The sequence below is a fragment of the Gymnoscopelus braueri genome, assembly GCF_963280865.1.
Source record: "Gymnoscopelus braueri genome assembly, chromosome: 19".
NCBI lineage: Eukaryota > Metazoa > Chordata > Actinopteri > Myctophiformes > Myctophidae > Gymnoscopelus > Gymnoscopelus braueri.
In genome coordinates this window covers 44,059,317-44,082,699 of record NC_137621.1, presented here as the reverse complement: position 1 = coordinate 44,082,699, position 23,383 = coordinate 44,059,317, and the positions used below count along the sequence as shown (strand labels likewise).

General features: G+C 41.1%; 3 protein-coding genes across 3 annotated transcripts; 1 reads left to right on the top strand and 2 right to left on the bottom strand.

The window, feature by feature from the left end:
• Window positions 1–6,126: 6,126 nt before the first annotated feature.
• On the bottom strand, window positions 6,127–11,696 carry LOC308074548 (CD209 antigen-like protein 2). The gene is made up of 6 exons (XM_080414032.1): window positions 11,472–11,696; window positions 7,591–7,692; window positions 7,312–7,380; window positions 7,066–7,199; window positions 6,790–6,893; window positions 6,127–6,496 (listed from the first exon to the last, which is right to left on the bottom strand). Exons 1-6 carry the CDS (start codon window positions 11,611–11,613, stop codon window positions 6,355–6,357), a joined length of 693 nt encoding a protein of 230 aa, XP_080270158.1. The 5' UTR covers window positions 11,614–11,696; the 3' UTR covers window positions 6,127–6,354.
• Window positions 11,697–16,305: 4,609 nt separating this feature from the next.
• On the top strand, window positions 16,306–16,517 carry LOC308073920 (small ribosomal subunit protein eS28-like; the record flags this gene model as incomplete). Its single annotated transcript, XM_080413197.1, has 1 exon — window positions 16,306–16,517. The coding sequence occupies exon 1, from the start codon at window positions 16,308–16,310 to the stop codon at window positions 16,515–16,517; it is 210 nt and encodes a 69-aa protein (XP_080269323.1). The 5' UTR covers window positions 16,306–16,307.
• A 3,200-nt stretch (window positions 16,518–19,717) lies between these two features.
• LOC308074552 (natural killer cells antigen CD94-like) lies at window positions 19,718–23,153 on the bottom strand (the record flags this gene model as incomplete). The annotated part of the gene is made up of 6 exons (XM_080414036.1): window positions 19,718–19,838; window positions 20,130–20,238; window positions 20,710–20,843; window positions 20,952–21,029; window positions 21,210–21,311; window positions 22,934–23,153. The coding sequence occupies 5 exons, from the start codon at window positions 23,151–23,153 to the stop codon at window positions 20,155–20,157; spliced, it is 618 nt and encodes a 205-aa protein (XP_080270162.1). The 3' UTR covers window positions 19,718–19,838; window positions 20,130–20,154.
• Between the last annotated feature and the right edge of the window lie 230 nt (window positions 23,154–23,383).

The window sequence follows — 23,383 nt, the reverse complement described above, 5'->3', positions numbered from 1 at the left end:
AGTCCTGTATCCAGTCGCACATGCTTGGGTGTAGCCCTAGGTCTCTGAGCTTTTTGTCAAGTATTGCTGGGACAATGGTGTTGAATGCTGAGCTGTAGTCCACGAACAGCATACGTACATATTTGTCCTTCAGCAGCTTGTTGTCCATGTGCGAGAGGACGGTGTGGAGAGCCATGGCAATAGCGTCGTCGGTGGATCTGTTTTTGCGGTATGCATACTGCCACGGATCCAGCGAGGCAGGTAGCGTGGAGCTGATGTATTCCCTCACCAGTTTCTCGAAGCACTTGCTGACGATCGGGGTGAGAGCGACAGGTCTCCAGTCGTTCAGGCATGTCACTTTGGCCTTTTTGGGAATGGGCACAATGGTTGACATTTTGAACCCTGCAGGGACCACAGCCTGGGAGAGGGAGAGGTTAAAGATGTCAGCGAAGACACCCGCCAGCTGGTCTGCACATGCCTTAAGGACCCGGCCTGGAATCCCATCAGGTCCGGCTGCCTTGTGGATGTTGACCCGTGCGAAGGCTGTACGCACTTCTCTCTCCGAGATGGTTAGAGGGTTCTCCTCTGCTGGTGCTGCTGATGGCCCCGCTTGGCTGCCGCGGTTGGGGCTGATCTCAAACCGGCCGTAGAAAGTGTTCAGTTCGTTGGGGAGGGAGGCAGGCGGGTTCACCTCGCTTCTGGTTCTTGTTTTGCAGTCTGTCAAGGTGTGTACCGCCTGCCATGTGCTCCTGATGTCGCCATTGCTGAGTTTGTCTTGCATCTTTTTTGTGTAGGCCTTTTTCGCCTTCCTGATGGCGCTGTTTAGGGCCGCGCGCGTCGTGTTGCGCGTTTCCACGTCGCCAGATTTGAAACCAGCATCCCGTTCATGCAGATGTGCACGTACTCCGCTGTCCATCCATGGTTTCTGATTGGGATAGATCCGAACTGTCTTTTTTGGGACTATGTCATCTATGCACTTACTGATAAAGCCAGTGACTGAGTCTGAGAGTTCGTTGATGTTATTCCCAGCGGCGTTCTTAAACATCCCCCAGTCAGTCTGGTAGAAGCAGGATTGTAGCATAGCGTCTGTGTCCTCAGACCAGATTCGGATTTCCTTCTCAATGACCGGCTCCCTTTTTAGCCTCTGTTTGTAGGCAGGTAGCAGCTGGATGGCGTAGTGGTCAGAGCTTCCTAGCGGTGGGCGGCGGAGAGCTTTGTATCCATCCTTGAAGGGCGTGTAGCAGTGGTCAAGAATATTGTCACCACGGGTGCTGCAGGCGACATGCTGGTGGAATTTGGGAAAGACCTTTTTTAAGTCTGTCCGGTTGAAGTCGCCTAGGCAGATGACTGCGCAGTCCGGGTGGCGATTTTCTTGTGCACTGATCGCCTGGTGTAATTCCCTCATAGCTGTGTCCTTATTAGCTCCAGGATGAATGTAAACAACGGCTACAATCACAATGCTGAAGTCGCGTGGTAGGTAGAAAGGACGGCAGGCTATGATTAAAAGTTCAAGGTCTGGTGAGCAGTGACTATCTAGGATTTTAACATCTTTGCACCAGTTGTTGTTGATCAAGGCACAAACTCCCCCCCCACGTTGCTTACCGCTTAGTACAGTGTCTCTGTCTTTTCTATACACGGTGAAACCAGGGGGAGTGATGGAAGAATCAGATGCTAACTCCGTTAGCCACGTCTCTGTTAGCACAACAATGGACGTGCTTCTCGTCTCGGCGTTGTATTTAACGCGCGCCAGTAAGTCGTCCATAGTGGTCACTGTTCTTGATTCACACAGAGATCTAACGTTCGCTAGCAGGATTGAAGGCAGTGCAGGTTTATATCCACGTTTTGTTGTTCTTACGAGGAGACCCGCTCTTTTCCCTCGTCGACCTGGCCGTCTTCTTCGCCGCCTCGGGTTCGTTCCAGCCGGAACAAAGGGAAGCCCTCCCGCCACCCAGCCGAGTGGAAGGTTTTCGGCAAAAAAGTCCGGAATTCTGCGTGTAATCGCTGTGCTGATGTCCATAAGTGCTTGTCTGTCATAACTCCTTAGACACCCGACGGTGTAGGGAAAAAAGAGAAGGCTAAAAAATACTAAAAGGACGAAAAAACGTTGCTACGCTCTGGAGCTTGTACGGAAGCAGCCTTTCTCCATGGCGCTCCCAATCCCCATGCGCCACACACACATTAATTTACCCACATGTAGCAGCCCCGCCTCACTCAGAGTGTTGCTTTCAGCTCTCCTCACTTGACTTTAGATGACAAACACACAGAGCCTCCATTTTATGTTGAGGTTTGTGTTTACGTGAACAATGGCTGAATTCTATTCTGAATTTCTGATTGGTTGGTAATTCAACGATACGTTCGTTCAGTAAAATACATATCATTTTGGGGGTCCTTGACATGAAAAGGATTTAGAACCACTGATATAGCAACACACGTTTTTCAGAAAACTTAGAATGTATAGATAGATTTTTAGAATCGGCCTCAGGTCTTCATGGGTTAACCTAATCATTGTAAAATTTATTTTACCTCCACGCTGCTGTTGTGCTGTGTTCTGTACAGCATCCTGCTGTGTCCCAGGGTCAGGGACAAGGTCGCCTGCACTGACATAGATATCTACTGTCCTCTCCTTCCACTCTCCCCTGTCTTCCATCTCTCCTCTCTCCTCCGTGTCCTGCTCCCTCTCTCCTCGGCCATATCTCACCTCTGTCAGGTCTGGTATGGTATGGTATACGTGTACGTCTTCACTCATTCTTGTTCATCATCAAACTACATTTGTTGTATTAATTGTTGGAGAACAGAAGTCGCAAAAGAGGAAGACTAACACGCTCTGAAACTACACTTCACACCTACAGGTTTCAGAAACGCTGATAGGGGTCTGGACTGTTTCCTTCTGCTGCTGTGCATTATTAAAGGTTTTTGCTATTGTTGTGCCTTGGGTCGACATCCATCAAACTTTTGAATTGAGGATGTAATTTCCCTTGTTTGTTGCTTAAACCAGACTTATCAGGAGGGGAAAACAGAATGACCTAACCTACAGTGTTTGCATTGAATGAGAGCAGGGTGTATAGTGGTTCGGCAAGAGATAAAATATGTAGGCATAAAAAGGGCACTTTCTCCTATGAATGCAATCGGGCAGGTGCCTGGGCACTGGTTGGCTCATATGTGTGCACATGCTATTATGGAAAATATTAATACCCAGAAATTATTTTGAACAGATTGGCATTTCTAATATAGTGCCTGCATGACAGCCCACCCTTAACTGCTTTAAGGAGGTTAGATATAATGCAGCAAACCTCACATTGTGAGCAAATGTCACAGGAAATGCTCACCACTCGGCTGTGGTGAGCATTTCCTCGGCAATGAGCTCGGTGAATTCGCAGCTACTCTGACTGTGAATGATGACTATGTTTTCTTGCAGGTTAGGAAGCCCTCTCACATCTGACTAAAGTTGAGACGGTGCCACATGTGCGTGCACAGACACACAGACACACACGCTATATACTTATAGTACAAAACGTTTTTTTCTCCCTTCGTTTGTGTCTTGACAATATAATGACATGCCCAAATTGGTAACGATTTTGAGCAAAAATGGACTACCTCCAAACAGACTGTGATCTTTGGTGCCACCGACACCCATAGACCAGAAGTGGCAACTGCAGGTGGGTGACACTGGCGGCATATTATGCCAGAAGTGGCATCAGCAGACACTTGCCTGCATGATGCCAGTATGATGCCAGCGGCACTTACAGATGCCACTCCTGGCCTGTGGGAAGCCAGCAACACCTGCAGAAGCATTATTATGCCATTTCATCATACCTTCATGCCTAATGTCCCATTAATTTTGATATAACCATTATCCAAACTACTGGAAATAAACATGTCCGATTGGACCTTGTGAACAAACGTCTTGAAACCAATTCTTAATGTACTCAGTTGAACAAAAGGGCCATGAAACCCTAGGCTGATTTTGTAGTTTATTTTCCAGTTCAGGTTAAAAACATGGCAGACTAGTAAGCAACACACAGCTGTGCCAAACAAATTAATAATGGGTGTGTTAGATTTTCATAGGTGTGTCCAACAATGTGCAAGCTCGATAGATTAGTATTAGTATTGACACACCTAAAATCTAACACACCCATTATTAATTTGATTAGCTGCAGCTGTGTTGCTTACATCACTGTGTATACTATAACGTCTGTGTTATCCTGCCATCTGCTGTAGTTTTTAACCTGAAGTGGGAAGCAAAATCAGCCTAGGGTTTTATGCAACTAGCAAGTTGCAAGGCTTTGAGGATAAAAAAAAACCCAGCCCCAGCCATTGCTTTGCAAACAGATAAAGACCCCATGCCTACTAGAAATACCTAGTGCATCTTGTTGTTGTTAGGGTATTTCTTACAGTACATTTGCACATACTGTAGAATCTGTCTTCTGCTTTGAAGGGTCGAAAACATTTGCTAATTCAGAAGAAATGTGCTAAATAAATATTACAAATATTAACTCTTTGTGAAAGAGTAAAACCCTATATCCTGATAGTAATCATTGCTACTGTATATAGAGTGTTTGTTCAGTAACAGGGGTCTCCCCGTCTCTCCAGCTCTTTACAAAAGACATTTTCGTATCAGGAGAGAGCACCCATTTATCAGCTTCATTTATTTCACTTACAATTTCACATCCAATTTCACTTAAGTTGTTTATCCTGTCTCTCTCCTGATTGGATAAAATTGGTATTCCAGGCCTGAAAATACATTTTCTCTTTTACTGGGGAGACGGGGAGCCCCAGTTACTGAATAAACACTATAGCAATGATCACTATCAGAATAGAACAATTGAACACTTATTCTAACCAAAAGAATATGAATACTCCACCTTTAAATCTATTAGTTTGATTAAACACTTAAATCCTATATCTATACCTGACACATTGTGAGCTTGTAGATCTGCTATTTTCACTGGATGTTCACCCTCAGAATAGGGACGCTAGAGTTCATGTGGATAAACCCATGCATGTGTTCCCTCTGTGCAGGTGTTTGGGGCCCACTGTCTGAACGGCCTGCTCCACTCCATCATTCTCTTCTGACCCCCCTGCTGGCCTTCAAGCACGGTACACTCAGCATTGTGAATGGGAATGTGGTTTTCATTGTCTCCATTATCTCTGACATAAAAGCATCAGCCTGTATGAATGAGGCATCACCAAGGAATAGTTTGATGGGAAAAATGTGCTGACACGTTTTCAGATCACTCAGTAACTCTGAAACTCTAGCTTACAAATGGAACCTAATGTGGTCCATAGTCCTAATATATTGGATGCACATTGTAACCCTATCTCAGATACAGTAGGCCTGGCCTAATAGTAGGCCAGTAGTATACCTAGTGTTTAACCTTTCCAAAGTCAGTCAAATAATTGCAATGTTTCAGATCAAAAGATTGCTTTCAGTTACAGTATGTGATCATAATGGGTTGTCCCTTACATAAATAATTCCATTTCTTTCTTTTTAAATATTGGCAGATAAATATTGACCGCTCATTATGATGTCAGATCAACACAGTTATGGTCAAGAGCTTGATTAGGATGAATAATTCTGGGATGACCGGATAGATGAGTGATTAGGCGTACCACATGGGTTTAACCACTTAAACCCCTGGATCTGTATTGTGGGGAAAGAAAATACACAAGCATAGAGGGACTCCGGTTAACCATATAGGGTTTAAGTGGTTAAATGCCTTACAGCGAGCCAGGGATTAAATTCCTGTCCGGCCGGACCATTTGCTGCATGTCACTCCCCTACTCTCTCTCCACTGCATCTATCAAATAAGGGCCCCTAAATGAATATGTATTTGGCCGCGGACCGCCATCCGAAAATGTCACTTAGTGCCGCGCTGCAAGCTTGTAGATCTGCTATCTTTGAATAGCCAACATATAAATGGATAGAGTGGTTAAAATGATTGTGATGCTGTGTTAACTACTTTTGCTGGGGACCCCCAGGAACCCCCCCCCCCCAGGACCCCACTTTGAGAACCAATGACATACAGTATGTAATAAACGAACCTAAACATTTATTTTGATGTTGTAGGATCTTTAAGCAAAGTAGCATACAACCAACACACAACCACATCACGTCACTGTGGACATCATTACATCTGGACCCCTGAACTATATGAACATAGTTTTAAAATGGAACAGATCACATTCACAGTCACACTATATAGGCTCCCCTTTTACTAAATAATGAAAACATGAATATCAATTGTGTATTCTGGGTAGAAAAATACAAGGCAGACAAACCAAAGCAAACACATAAACTATCACAGGTAAACACAGCCATCATGTAGCTGTACCAACACACCTGTTAACCAATATATTATAAAAATGATGATTTCACTACAGAACTCTTTCACAGATCCAATGATTCGAGTTAAAACAAGCTCTGTCGTACCATCCTCTTGTAGCACGGCTAGGATCATCAGCCACTAACGCGACGCAATGATGTCCATGGTTATCAGGCTCACCAGGGCCCCAGTACCTGTAGAAGTAGGAGCATTTAATTCATTACAATAGTTTTACAGGGAGGGGTTTTCAATATAAGATTTTTTTTTGTATCATGACCTTCAAATTACAGTATATTCTAGATATTAGATACAAATCCACTGGATATTGAAATAGACAACAGGTGTAATTGTCTTAGTGACAGTGTAGTTTGCTTTTTATTATAATATTGAATACCATTTAGGAAAAAAATAGTAAAAATGAAATATGTAAAATTAATTAAAACGTTAATTGAAATGAAGAAGGAAAAAAATTAAGGTAAAGTCTTACGTTGGTGTGGTCAGTGGTTTTCCATCTACCCATGTCCAGATTCCTTCTTCCTCTTCATCAGTCAAACCCAGCCACACTGACTTGTTAAAACTGATAACAAAGTCCTGGACATAATAAAAGCTGCTGGTTACTGGAGTACAAACTACAATACTAGGTTACAACACACAAACGCAAACATACACTGACCACACATGTAAGGACGCATACACACGCACGGGCACACACACACACACACACACACACACACACACACAGACACAGACACACACACCATACCTGATCTTCTTTGCTGTTTATGACCATCAGGTCTGATTGTTTGCCTCTACAGTATTGTCTGCTTTCATGCCAGGATTTCTTTTCAGTAGAGATGTAATAAAGACCTCTGCCAAATATCTTCCATTCAGATAATTCTAACAACAAAACAATAAAGTTAGCAAAAAAAAAATTCTTTCATTCACGCAGATTAATGATTAATGATGGAAATGTAATAACAATGAAGAAAAACTGTAATGTCTCACTGACCACAAATAGTCCTTTTCAACTCATCTTGCTCTTCAGTTATATAGTTATAACTGGACTTGTCATTTGTACCTAAACAGACATAAGGAGAGGAGAGAGAGAGGGAGGGGGAGTGGTTTATTTTTAGTACCTCAGAAACTTACATTTAGAATCAACAAACTGATGAGCTTTACAACACAACACACACAACATTGTTCTGAAAGTAAATTTGTTTTTGACAATTAGACGAAATATCCTGTTTTGGGGAAACGGGTATGTATAGGTTACTAGGGTGATACTCACAGCGTATGACCAGGACAATGATGACAACCAATAGGAGAAGACACAGCAGCCCCAGACACTCTGCAGCAGCTTTGTAAAGGTAGTTCTTTGACCCATCAGAGCCTGAGAAACAAATGACGAAACTATGAGGTTACTTAAGAGTGTTTAAAGTTTAAAGTAGGTTACACCTTTTAACAAGATGCTTGATGACAGATAACAAGTACGGTTTGTTTTCAGCACCATTGACTTCACAGGTTAAAACCTGGCCCAAATATGGAAATGACAGACACAAATTAAAAGTACCAGAAGGACTTTGGAGTGCTGGCTATTGCTTTATTTACTGCTTTCAGCTCAGCTCACTTGAATTTATATGACAAACTCACTGGGGGCCCTATTAGTAGGGGGTACTAAGTGAAAAATCGTTACGCGGCGGATAAAAGCATGAAATTTGATACAGATGTCCCTTGGGTCATCCTAAAACATCCTAGAAGGGGTGCCCAAAAAAATCTTAAACAGGAAGTGAGTTATGGACAAAATCCAAAATGGCCACCTAAACTGTTGACCGTTGACTCAAAAGACACCAAAATAATCTCCAAAAAGCATAAAATGTGGCACACATGTCCCTTGGGTCATCCTATGACATCCTAGAAGGGGTGCCCAAAAAATCAGAAACAGGAAGTGAGTTATTGACCAAATTGAAAATGGCCGCCTAGTGTTGTCGATTGACTCAAAAGACAACTAAAGAATCTCCAAAAAGTATAAAATGTGTCACACATGTCCCTTGGGTCATCCTAAGACATCCTAGAAGGGGTGCCCAAAAAAGTCTTCAACAGGAAGTGAGTTATTGACTAAATTGAAAATGGCCGCCTACAGTTCTGGCGATTGACTCAAAAAGCCTATAAAATCTCCAAAAAGCATACAATTTGGCACATATGTCCCTTGGGTCATCCTAACACATCCTAGAAGGGGTGCCCAAAATAATCTGAAACAGGAAGTGAGTTATTGACTAAATTGAAAATGGCCGCCTACAGTGTTGAAAGATGATGCAAGATACCTATAGAATCTCATAAAAGCATGAAATGTGGTACAAATGTCCCTTGGGTGATCTGAACGCATCCTACAAGGGGTGCCCAAAAAGGTTTTAAACAGGAAGTGACCGCCTAAAGCAGTTGACACAAAAGAAAACATAAAGGGACATCATAAAAGTGTATAATTTGGTACGTACATTGAGTGCTTCTTAATATATCCTAGAAGGGGTTATTTATTTGCTTGTTTATTAAACTTTTTAGGAAGGGACCATGTTGAAGAAATTCTAAATGGCTGTTTAAACAGTTGACCATGGCAGTCTGCATATTATGCTCAATACGCATATTATACTCAATACGACAGGTTATGCAGTGCATAACCTGCCGTATTTTGTAGTCTACCTTCTGTTTTCATTTCTACATCACTTATTCATTTTACTTTCTGCATAATTTTTTTATTGTACTCTTTGAATCTTCTTTATTTATCTAACTCTCTGCATATTCTTATTTATTTTACTCTGCATCTTATCTTACTCTGCATATTCTTATTTTACTCTCTGCATCTTATTTATTTTGCACTCTACATCTTCTTGCTTGTTTTACACTCTATCTTCTCATGTATTTTGTTCTTGATCATTACTGTTTTTTTGTGATTAGTGTTTAGTAACTACATGTATTCATGTGTGCCATTTCGCAATTACCAGCACATTGGCATAATGCTCTGCAAGGTAACCCAGCATCCCTACACTGCAAAGCTACACTTTCTCGAACAGAAGGGCTCAGCTTTGCAGCCACACTTGAGTTCTCTACAAACTTAAGCAGCCTCTGGCAAGAGTGTCCATAAAGGTGTCCACGAATCAGCGACTTTAATCCATCCATATTTGTCAGGAGATGGTAGAGATTGCATAGCTTTCAGGCTTCTGGACCAAATGCCAGATTGGCTGCTCGATTTGAATATTGTAGCAGTGCAGCCCGTGTGGGAGGAGTGTTTTCCATTGAGAGACTATTACAACTTTTTTTGGCACCCCTTAGGATGCATTCAGATCACCCAAGGGACATTTGTACCAAATTTCATGCTTTTATGAGATTATTTTTTATGAGTGTCTTTTGCATCATCTGTACACGGCCATTTTCAATTTAGTCAATAACTCACTTCCTGTTTCAGATAATTTCAGGCACCCCTTCTAGGATGTCTTAGGATGACCCAAGGGACATGTATGCCAAATTGTATGCTTTTATGAGATTCTTTAGTTGTCTTTTGAGTCAATCGACAACACTGTAGGCGGTCTTTGTCAATGACTCACTTCCTGTTTAAGATTTTTCTGGGCACCCCTTCTGGGATGTCTTGGGATGACCCAAGGGACATGTATGCCAAATTGTATGCTTTTATGAGATTCTTTAGTTGTCTTTTGAGTCAATAGATAACACTGTAGGCGGCCATTTTCAATTTTGTCAATAACTCAGTTCCTGCTTAAGATTTTTTTGGGCACCCCTTCTAGGATGTCTTAGGATGACCAAAAGGACATGTGTGCCAAATTGTATGCATTTATGAGATTCTTTAGTTGTCTTTTGAGTCAATCGACAACACTAGGCGGCCATTTTCAATTTAGTCCATAACTCACTTCCTGTTTCAGATTCCTTTGGGCTCCCCTTCTAGGATGTCTTAGGATGACCCAAGGGACATATGTGCCAAATTGTATGCTTTTTGGAGATTCTTTTGGTGTCTTTTGAGTCAACGGTCAACAGTTTAGGTGGCCATTTTGAATTTTGTCCATAACTCACTTCCTGTTTAAGATTTTTTTGGGCACCCCTTCTAGGATGTTTTAGGATGACCCAAGGGACATCTGTATCAAATTTCATGCTTTTATCCGCCGCGTAACGATTTGGCCATTTTTTGTGCTTAGTACCCCCTACTATATCTTGTGCGGCGCCGTATGCCTTATGCCTAATCTTATTAGGCATTTTTTATTGTTTTGAAAACATTTTAAAATAGTGAAAATAGCTGATCTACAAGCTCACAACGCGTCGATGTAGGTTGGCTATTTTCACAATGTTTTAAATGTTTTATATATATATTATGAGTAATAATAATATTTTTTAAAAGCCTAATAAGATTAGGCATAAGGCGTCATGCAAGATAGGGCTCAGAGCCTCTATTTTGTGTTGAGGTTTGTGTTTACGTGAACAATGGCTGAATTCTATTCGGATTGGTTGGTCATTCAATGATACATTCCTTCAGTAAAATAAATCCCAGTCAAGTGATTTGAACATCATTATATAAATTACATACAGTAGTTGACAATTTTTTAATTTTTGTTTAAACTCTCACATTACGTTAGCCTCCAAATATGTTTTTTTTTTTAGAGCATTCACAGTTCATGTCAGCTTCAAATGTTTTTTTCCAGAATAAGAGTATAGACACTTATCCAGAACCCCTCTTGCTTAACATCTTTAGATGTAATAACCCATTCAAACCGGGAAAGCATCTGTGTCATTTTAGATTTCAGCTATATATAGCACATTGGTTGACTATTCAAAAATAGCAGATATACAAGCTCATAGCATGTCACCTTGTGCCACTCTATGAGCTTGTAGATCTGCTATTTTTTTTAAATCGTGAATCTTTGAAAATACATATTTTTAAAGCAAACATTTTAACTCAAATCTTTGCTTCTGGGGGTCCCTGGAACAAAATATTTTGCGATGGGGGTCCACGGCCAAATGCAAATCAGTTTGGGGGTCCTTGACATGAAAAAGTTTGAGCACCACTGATATAGCAACATATGTTTTTCAGAAAACTGTTAGATTTAGAAGACATTTTTAGAATCGGTCACGGGTCTTAATAGGTTGACCTAATCATTGTAACATTTATTTTACCTCCACGCTGCTCTCGTGCTGTGTTCTGTACAACATCGTATTGTGTCCCCGGGTCAGGGTCAAGGTCGCCTGCAGTGACATGGATATCTACTGTCCTCTCCTCCCGCTCTCCCCTGTCTTCAATCTCTCCTCTCTCCTCCATGTCCTGCTCCCTCTCTCCTCGGCCATATCTCACATTCAGGTCTGGTATGGTATGGTATACGTGTACGTGTACGTCCTCACTCATTCTTGTTCATCTTCAAACTACATTCATTGTATTAATTGTTGGAGAACAGAAATCGCAAAAGAGGATGACGAACACGCTAAAAGCGAAACTTCACACCCACAGGTTTCGGAAACGCTCATAGGGGTCTGGACTGTTTCCTTCTGCTGCTGTGCGTTATTAAAGGTTTTATTGTGCCTTGGGTCGACAGACTCGACACCCATCAGACTCTGAAGACCTTTGAATTGATGATGTAATTTCCCTTGTTTGTTGCTAGTATAGAAACAGTATACAAACAATATATATAGAACCATACTTATCAGGAGGGGAAAACTGAATGACCTAACCTACAGTGTTTGTATTTAATGACTGCATGAATGCAATCGGGCAGGTGCCTTGGCACTGGTTGGCTAATATGTGTGCACGTGCTATAATGGAAAATATTAATATTCAGTCAGGGTGAAGTGTTGACAATTTATTGAAGAATATTTGAGCAGAAAAACAGCATGACAATGGCCAGGCCTCCGGACGGGCTCCTGAGGTGTCATATTGGACACCTCTTATACACAGAGATGTTATCCTAAATGGTCATATAAGAATATTTGCTATACTAAGTGACAGTATAATATATAGTAGGCTAATGCTGACTGGTTAAGTTAAGAACGTCCATGTATGTATATACTGTATACTAAAACAGATTCTGCTGACAGAGTGTATGAGTCCAGTCCATGGGGGGGTCAGCTGTTGGATTGACAGCTGCAGTCAAAGAGCTATGGTTCAAATACAATTAAATATAACAGAAATGATTTTGAATTTCTATTATAGTGCCTGCATGACAGCCCATCCTTAACTGCTTTAAGGAGGTTAGATATAATGCAGCAAACCTCACATTGTGAGCAAATGTCACAGGAAATTCTCACCACTCGGTTGTGGTGAGCGTTTCCTCAGCAATGAGCTTGGTGAATTCACAGCTACTCTATGAATAGGACTGACTGTGAATGATGACTATGTTTTTGTTCATGTTTTCTTGCAGGTTAGAGGACATTAGGCCTAGTTGCAGTGGTGGAAAGTAACTAAGTACATTTATTCAAGTACTCAGAATCAGCTTTATTGTCACATCACAGGTTTACAGAAGTATAAAAGTGGGTGAAATTCATTTTCGTACATAGTTCCCATCGTATCGTTATTCCATAGAAAAAAGAAAGGTAAGAAGGAGGGGGGAGATCAAAAAAGAAAAAAGTGATCTACATATTTACACATGGTACCTGAGATAAGATATAAAGGTGTGTGAGCATAGCAGCAGATGTATACTGTGCATGATATACTTATGGACGTTAGTTAAGGTGCTAGAAAAACACACAAAAAATACAAGTCAGTGCGTTGTACATGGGATTAAGGTGCAAAATGTCAGTGCATGTACTGTACTGTACTGTACTGTACTGTACTGTACTGTGCATACTGTACTTAAGGACAATTTTGCGGTACTTTTACTTTACTTCCAATTTTCAATATTGTACTTCTACTCTACTACAATTATTTGAAAACTTTAGTTACTAGTTACTTTGTAGATTTTGATTATTATTACAAAACCACTTCAGACTATACATTGGCAATTTGAAAATAGCCGATCTACAACTTGTAGATCTGCTATTTTATTCAAAGGATTTTTATTCATTTTATACATTTGAAAATTTGTGAAATGGGATCTTCTGCATATAATGACAATCAGTAATTTAACTTTTGGTACTTTGTAACAATCGCCCTTTTACTCTTAAGGGAAAATCATTAACTAAAGGAAATTACAACAGGATCGGCAGGTTTTTACTTGAGTACTTTATTTACTCCAAGCCACAAAAATAATAATTATCGAATCAAAGGTAAATAATAACGATACACCTATTGGTTGTTAACTACTGTCCCTACCTCTGTCCCTAACAAACAAAATAAATAAACAGACAAATCAACAATCAACAATTATTTCACTTACTCTTCCCCAACCCAAACAAACCCCACTGTCCTTTGTAACCCCACGGATCACAGTTCAAATATAAACAATAAACAAACACGCACACACAGTATTCAGAAGTCCGCTACGGCACAAACGCTACTTAATTAAATAATAAATAGTCCCCGTGACGGTCCTCCTCTGGCCGCGCTTCCGTGTTCCTTAATCCAAATGAAATGAAAAGTATCTTCCGCGCGCAGCGGCGCAAACAATAAGTAAACTTCAGGGTACCCCTATAATTTGTAATCCACAAAGAAATATGACGCTTGGTTTTGCCTCACCGGCCTCGGCTACTCCCGTCTCCAACACCGACCGGCGTCTCGCTCACAACCCCACAGCGCTCGAATCCCACGGCAACAACGTCAGGTCCAATGGGCTCGAATGTTCTTTGTTGGCTGCAGTTTACGGTCACGTTTAAACTTTGTTTACTAAACAGTGTAAACTGGCGCCTCGGAGCTCCGCTTTCCACCCGTCCTCACTGGTACACGGATTGTTTGTTTGATCTCCCCTCCCCCCGTGTCACACCCTCTATTAGTAAAGTCGGGTGGCACAAATCGTTCAATCAACCACTGATCAGACCCATTACCCCTCACGTGAATAGGAAATGTTCACATATCTCACAGTGTCCAACATGTCACATATCAATCAGATATAATAACATGCATAAGTACATCAGATGTTACATATCAAACAGATATAATAACACCCCTAGATCAAGCAGATAAATATAATAAATATAATGTGCATTTGTCACAACTTTAAGTACATTTTGATGCCATACTTGTGTAATTTTACTCAATTAAAATTTGAAAACTTATACTTGTAACATACTATTTCTACAATAGGGTATTGATACTTTTATTTAAGTAACATTTGAGTACTTTTCCCACCACTGCCTGCCTAATTGTAAAGGACTAGAAGTTCTGCCCGCTACGCGGGCAGAATTCTAGTACCCCCCCCCTACCCCCCCCAAAGAAAATGTCGTTTGGGGGTACAAAATCATGGGATAAAAAAAAAAAAAAAAAAAAACCCAGAGGGTCTCACCCCCCCCACCCCCCCTTAGGGGTCCCTGGAGACCCTGGGGTCTCCAGGCCGTGACCTACAGACACTGCGAAGTGCGAAGGAAAACTGTGAAGCCACAGCCACGCATGCAAGATGTTGCACATGAATTCTGCAGCCGCACTGAGGCGCTCCAACACAAACACTCTGACATTAAGCTTCACACAACAAACATCAGCAGCACACACAAACATTCACCACAATGACAAACAAATTACGTCCGCGCAAAAATAAGCAAGGGCTCGCTTATTTTGGGGTTCAAAAATCGTGGGATAAAACTTTCCCCCAAAAAAGTTTTTACATTTTTAACAGCGCATCGCCTCCTGCCGTCCTTCCTCTCTCTCCATCTCCGTGTCTGTCTGTCTCTCTCTCTCTCTCTCTCTCTCTCTCTCTCTCTCTCTCTCTCTCTCTCTCTCTCTCTCTCTCTCTCTCTCTCTCTCTCTCTCTCTCTCTCTCTCTCCCTCTCCCTCTCCCTCTATGTCTCTCTCTGTCGCCGGTTCTCTGAATTTTTATTTTTAAATAGGCTCTGTCATGAATAATTGAGCACACATATGAAGTGAAACAACTAAATTCTATCCAAACGATATGTTATAAGTAAATTCCGTGCCTCAGAGAAGAAGTTTGAGAGCGTTTTATAAGCTAAAGTAAGAAATGAAGGCACTCGCACCCTGACTCGCACAAAACAATGGCTGGCGTTCGTCTTTTGTCGGCTGCACTCGGAGCCATTCGGGCTCACTCGAACTCGCCACCTGATTGGCCAGCTTTTGCTGTCAATCACAGAACGATGAGCGACGTTGCCATGTCCAGGTTTTGTAAGCGTGAAGTGGGTGTAAATTGGTTAGAGAAAGTGCGTCGACGCATGCGCAGTGGGCAGCTTTGTGTGTTAGGTTGCTTGTTGCTCGCTTAGGTTGCTTGTTGCTCGCGCACGATCTGGCAACAGCGGGTTTTTTGGTCGGGTTTTTTGGTGGGTTTTTTGGTCGTTGCTTTCAGCCAACAATCGGGATTGTAGGTTAGATATAGGTGTTGCACTCTGGAGGGATTTCCATGAATGACAGCTACCCAGAACTAACCTCGTTTCCCAGGCTTTTCTCATCTCACGAGGTGAAAAATGACATTTCTGTTTGGCTTTTATAGGCTTCGTAATAAAAAATTACACCAGGCAGATTTGACAAATAATTTGAATATACAAAGAAATGACAGGCATTTAATAATTTCATACTTTCAAAAGTATAACATTCACTTTGTGACGCGTTGTAAGTTTGTATATCAGCTATTGCCTATTTCCACTTTTTAAATATTTGAAAATGTATTTTTCATTAAAAAAAAAGAATTATCAAAAAAGATTTTGACAATTATGACAGAAATAATTGCGATGAGATGATTATGTAATAATTGTGACAGGCCTATCTGGACAGGGACAGAACTGGTGGCATCAGTTGGACGGGCTAGAGGCTGGACAAGGGGCAGAAACCTTGTCCAAATTTGGAGTCATATGTCATAAATACGTCATGATGACATGACATCAGAGGCTAGTTAAGACCAGAGCCTCTTTCGGGTCCAAGCTGACAACATGGACGCCAGCCGAGTGCAACCCATCAAGCTCGCAAGAGTCACCAAGATAATTGGAAGAACTGGTTCCCAGGGACAGTGTACACAGGTCCGCGTAGAGTTCATGGATGACAGCAACCGCTCCATCATCAGGAACGTGAAGGGCCCAGTTAGAGTGGGGGATGTTCTGTCTCTCCTGGAGTCTGAGAGAGAGGCCAGGAAGCTGCGATAAGTGGGGCTGGGCAATGAACCGGAAATATCGAAAGAATAGACCGACTTCATCTTGCCCGTGTTGGTTAATCAAATAATCCCGAAACAGGTGTTTGTTCAAAAAATAATTCTTGGCTAAATTGATGAGTAACCACTCAAACCTGTATGGTGGCGTGCTAAAACAGCCAAAATTGCCGATCTACAGTACAAGCTGACAATTGAGGTCCAATTCACTCCCAAGGCAGTTCTCCCCTGGCTGGCATGACTGCTACAGCTTAGCTCTGGTAGGAAATAGGCATCGTGGTCTGACCTCGGAAGCCCCCTCACATCTGACAAAAGCTGAGACGGCGCCACATGTGCGTGCACAGACACACAGACACACACGCTATATACTTCTAGTACAAAACTTTTTTTTTCTCCCTTCGTTTCCTTTTTCTTTTTTACATGTTTTGACAATATAATGACATGCCCAAAATAGGTTATATGATTTTGTGCAAAAATGGACTACCTCCAAACAGACTGTGATCTTTGGTGCCACCGACACCCATAGACCAGAAGTGCAACTGCAGGTGGGTGACACTGGCTGCATATTATGCCAGGAGTGGTGGCATCAGCAGACACTTGGCTGCATGATACCAGTATGATGCCAGTGGCACTTGCAGATGCCACTCCTGGCCTGTGGGAAGCCAGAAGCACCTGCAGAATTATGCCATTTCATGATACCTTCATGCATAATGTCCCATTAATTTTTATAGAACCATTATCCAAACTACTGGAAATAAACATGTCCGATTGGACCTTGTGAAGCAAACTTCTTGAAACCAATTCTTAATGTACTCAGTTGAACGAAAGGGCCATGAAACCCTGGGCTGATTTTGTAGTTTATTTTCCAGTTCAGGTTAAAAACATGGCAGACTAGAAAGCAACACACAGCTGTGCCAAACAAATTAATAATGGCTGTGTTAGATTTTCATAGGTGTGCCCAACAATGTGCAAGCACGACAGATTAGTATTAGTATTGACCCAGTATTAGTATTGACACACCTCAAATCTAACACACCCATTATTAATTTGATTAGCTTCAGCTGTGTTGCTTACATCACTGTGTACTATAAGCTCAGTGTTGTTAAGGTATTTGCTGCAGTACAATTGCACATACTGTAGAATCTGTCATCCGCTTTGAAGGGTCGAAAACATTTGCTAATTCAGAAGAAATGTGCTAAATAAATATTACAAATATTAACTCTTTGTGAAAGAGTTAAAGCTCTATATCCTGATAGTAATCATTGCTACTGTATATAGAGTGTTTGTTCAGTAATCTCTGGAGAGATGGGAGATCCCCATCTCTCCAACTCTTTAAAAAATACATTTTCGTATCAGGAGAGAGCACCCATTTATCAGCTTCAATTTGATAGTGTTCCAGTTTCTATTTTGTCTGCTCATTTATTTCACTTGCAATTTCACTTAAGTTGTTTATCCCTGTTGTGTATCCTATGAGTTTTCTCTCCTGATTGGATAAAATTGGTATTCCAGGCCTGAAAATGCATTTTCTTTTTACTATAGAGCTGGAGAGTCGGGGAACCCCAGTTACTGAATAAACACTCTTAACCCCAAAAATATGAATACTGCACCTTTAAATCGATTAGTTTGATTAACCACTTAAAGCCTATATCTATACCCGACACATTGTGAGCTTGTAGATCTGCTATTTTCACTGGATGTTCACCCTCAGAATAGGGACGCTAGGCTTCATGTGGTATTCCTCTGTGCAGGTGTTTGGGGCCCACTGTCTGAACACCTGCTCCACTCCATTATCCTCTTCTGGCTCTCCCTGCTGGCCTTCAAGCACGGTACACTCATCATTGTGAATGGGAATGTGTTTTTCATTGTCTCCATTATCTCTGACATAAAAGCATCAGCCTGTATGAATGAGGCATCACCAAGAAATAGTTTTATGGGAAAAATGTGCTGACACGTTTTCAGATCACTCAGTAAAGTCCTGAGTGCTAATTTAACTCTGAGACTCTAGCCTACAAATGGAACCAAATGTGGTCCATAGTCCTAATATATTGGATGCACATTGTGACCCTATCTCAGATGCCTGGTCTAATAGTAGATCAGTAGTATACCTAGTGTTTAGCTTTTCCAAAGTCATTCAAATATAATTGCATTGTTTCAGATCAAAAGATTGCTTTCCATTACAATATGTAATCATAAAGGGTTGTCTCTTACCTAAATAATTCCATTTCTTTCTTTTTAAATATTGGCAGATAAATATTGACCGCTCATTATGATGTCATATCAACACAGTTATGATCATGAGCTTGATTAGGATAAATAATATTCTGGGCCGGATAGATGAGTGGTTAGGTGTAGCCTACCACATGGATTTAACCACTTAAACCCCAGCATCTGTATTGGGAGATCTTTCGCAGAAAATAGCAGACGTGTTGTGAGCTTGTCGATCGGCTATTTTCAGCGAAAGCTTTCCCCACATTAACAGAAAACAGAAAATATACTAGTATAGAGCCCTGAGGGACTCCGGTCAACCATATAGAGTTTAAGTGGTTAAATGCCTTACAGCGAGCAGGGATTAAATTCCTGTCTGGCTGATCCATTTGCTGCATGTCACTCCCCTACTCTCTCTCCACTGCCTTGGTCTTGACTTGGACTATATTAACTATTTCTGAATAAGCAACATATAAATGGATAAAGTGGTTAACATTATTGTGATGCTATGTTAACTACTTTTGTTGGGGACCCCCTGGAACCCTCCCAAGGGCCCCTGGGGGTCCCCAGACCCCACTTTGAGAGCCAATGCACTACAATACATACAGTATTATGTAATAAACAAATCTAAACATTTATTTTGATTTCATGGGATCTTTAAGTAGCCTACCCACAGCAAAGTAGCATACAACCAACCCACAACCAAAACACATCACTGTGAACATCATTACATCGTGAGGCCACATATGGACCCCTGAACTATATGAACATGGTTTTAAAATGGAAGAGTTGAGCAGTTAAAGGCTCCCCTTTAACTAAATAATGAAAACATGAATATCAATTGTGCATACTGGGTAGAAAAATACAAGGCAGACAAAGCAAAGCAAACACATAAACTATCACATGTGAACACAGCCATCATGTAGCTGTACCAACACACCTGTTAACTAATACGTTGTGGAAATTATGATTTCACTAGTACAGAACCCTTTCACAGATCCAATGATACATGTTAGAACAATGTCTGTCGTTCCATCCTTTAGGTCTAGAATCATCGGCCACTAACGCAACGCAATGATGTCCAGGGTTATCAGGGTTATTAGGGCCCCAGTACCTGTAGATATAGGAGCATTTACGTCATTACAATATCTTTACAAGGATGGGTTTTCAATATCAGATGTATTTTTTTTATCATGACCTCAAATTACAGTATATTCCAGATATTAGATACAAATCCACTGGATACTGAAATAGACAACAGGTATAATTGTCTTAGTGACAGTGTGGTTTGTATTGTATTATAATATTTAATACCATTTAGAAACAAATAGTAAAGATGAAATATGTCAAATGTAATTAAAACGAAATTGAAATGAAGAAGAAAAAAATGAAGGTAAAATCTTACGTTGGTGTGGTCAGTGGTGTTTCATCTACCCATTTCCATTTTTTTCCCCCACATTTCCTTCTTCAGTCAAACCCAGCCACACCATCTTGTTAAAACTGATAACAAAGTCCTGGACATAATAAAAGCTGCTGGTTACTGAAGTACAGACAATAGGTTACAACACGCAAACACAAACTTACCACACAAACATACAAGAACACACACACACACAGGGCCGGCCGCTGCCATAAGCAATATAAGCGCTTAGGGCCACAACCACGAAGGGTGCCAATTTTTTTTTTTTTTTACTTTCATATTGTAATTATATCATGTATCTCCTATCCAACAACTAGCGTTATTATTTTAGTATGCAATAAAAAATGACAATGATTTTATAATGGGGGTGTTGGGGGGGGCCACCCCAAAAAATCTTGCTTAGGGCCACGAAAATCCTAGGGCCGGCCCTGCACACACACACACACACACACACACACACACACACACACACACACACACACACACACACACACACACACACACACACACACACACACACACACTCACACTCACACTCACACTCACACTCACACTCACACCATACCTGTTTTTCTTTGCTGTTTATGACCATCAGGTTTGATTGATTGTCTCTACAGTATTGTCTGCTAGCATTCCAGGTTTTCTTTTCAGTAGAGATGTAATAAAGACCTCTGCCAAATATCATCCATCCAGATGATTCTAACATCAAAACAATAAAGTTAACAAATGTATTTTTTTTCTTTCATTCAGGCAGATCAATGATGAAAATGTAATAACAATGAAGAAAAACTGTAATGTCTCACTGACCAAAAATCATCCTCTTCAACTCAATCAACTCATCGTGCTCTTCAGTTAGTTTGTTATAACTGGGCTTGTCATTTGTACCTAAACAGACATAAGAACAGTTGAGAGAGAGAGAGGGGGGGTGGGTCTTTTTAATCAATTCAAAATTAGAAATCAACTGATGAGCTTTACATACAACTTTGTTCTGATAGTACATTTTTATTTGACAATTAGACAAAATATCCTGTTTTGGGGAAACGGGTATACTAGAGTGATACTCACAGCGTATGACCAGGACAATGATGACAACCAATAGGAGAAGACACAGCAGCCCCAAACACTCTGCAGCAGCTTTGTAAAGATAGTTCTTTGACCCATCAGAGCCTGAGAAACAAATGACGAAACTATGAGGTTATTTCAGAGCATTTAAAGTGTAAAGTAGGTTACACCTTTTAACAAGATGCTTGATGACAGATAACAAGTTTGTTTTCAGCACCATTGACTTGACAGGTTAAAACCTGCCCAAATATGGAAATGACAGACACGTTCTGCCTTAGCTCATTGCCAGGCTTTTCTCCTCGTGAGAAGAGAAAAGCCTGGGAACTTTTCGCCCAGAGGGCACCTTCCTAATAATAATAATAATATCATAATAAAGGACGAATAGTGAAGATAACATTTGAGCATAACTCTAATGTGCCACACACACACACACACACACACACACACACACACACACACACACACACACACACACACACACACACACACACACACACACACACACACACACACACACACACACACACACACACACACACACACATTTTTTTTTACCCACATGTAGCGGCCCCTCCTCCCTCACAGTGTTGCTTTCAGCTCAGCTCACTCGGACAAACTCACTGGGGGCCCTATCTTGCGCGGCGCCATATGGCTTATGCCTAATCTTATCAGCCATTTTTTATTGTTTTGAAAACATTTTAAAATAGATCTACAAGCTCACAACACGTCGATGTAGATCGGCTATTTTCACTATTTTAAAATGTAAAAAAAAAAAAAAATCCTAATAAGATTAGGCATAAGGCGTCATGCAAGACAGGGCTCAGAGCCTCTATTTTGTGTTGAGGTTTGTGTTTACGTGAACAATGGCTGAATTCTATTCGGATTGGTTGGTCATTCAATGATACATTCCTTCAGTAAAATAAATCCCACTGTCCCTTTGGTGTGGGAGCATTATGAAGCAAGCATTAAGCACAAGTCAAGCGATTTGAACATCACTATATAAATTAAATACAGTACTAGTTGACAATTATTATATTTTTGTGTAAACTCTCACATTACGTTTGCCTGCAAATATGATAATTTTTGGCAGCATTCACAATTCATGTTACCTTGAAATAGTTTTTTTTTTTTCAGAATAAGAGTATAGACACTTATCCAGACGCCACTCTCGCTTAACATCTTTAGATTTATTAACCAGTTAAAACCGGGAAAGCATCTGTGTCATTTTAGATTCTAGCTATATATAGCACATTGGTTGGCTATTCAAAAATAGCAGATACAAGTTCATAGCACGTCACTTCGTGCCGCGCTATGAGCTCGTAGATCTGCTATATTTGAAAAATCGTGAATCTTTGAAAATACATATTTCTTAAAGCAACATTTTTAAACTCAAATCTTTGCTTCTGGGGGTCCCTGGAACAAAATATTTTGAGATGGGGGTCCATGGCCAAATACAAATAATTTTGGGGGTCCTTGACATGAAAAAGTTTGAGCACCACTGATATAGACCATATTCACACGGCGGCCATATTGGAATTTAACATTGAAAGTGCCACCCCGTTGCCGTGGAAACGGGGTGGCACTTCATTGACTTAATAGCAACATGGCCGCCGTGTGAATATGGTCTATAGCAACATGTTTTTCAGAAAACTGTTAGATTTAGAAGACATTTTTAGAATCGATCTCGGGTCTTTAGGTTGACCTAATCATTGTAACATTTATTTTACCTCCACGCTGCTCTCGTGCTGTGTTCTGTACAGCATCCTGCTGTGTCCCAGGGTCGGGGTCAAGGTCGCCTGCACTGACATGGATATCTACTGTCCTCTCCCCCCGCTCTCCCCTGTCTTCCACGTCTCCTCTCTCCTCCGTGTCCTGCTCCCTCTCTCCTCGGCCATATCTCACCTTTGTCAGGTCTGGTGTGGCATATACGTGTACGTCTTCACTCATTCTTGTTCATCTTCAAACTACATTCTTTGTATTAATTGTTGGAGAGCAGTAGTCGCAAAAGAGGATGACTAAACACGCTAAAAGCGTGACGTGCTTGAGATCTGAAACCACACTTCACAGTGTCTAGACTTCTTTCCTTCTGCTGCTGTGCGTTATTAAAAGCTTATTTGAGAGTTCTGACAAGTTTTTGCTATTGTTGTGCCTTCGGTCGACACCAATCATACTCTGAA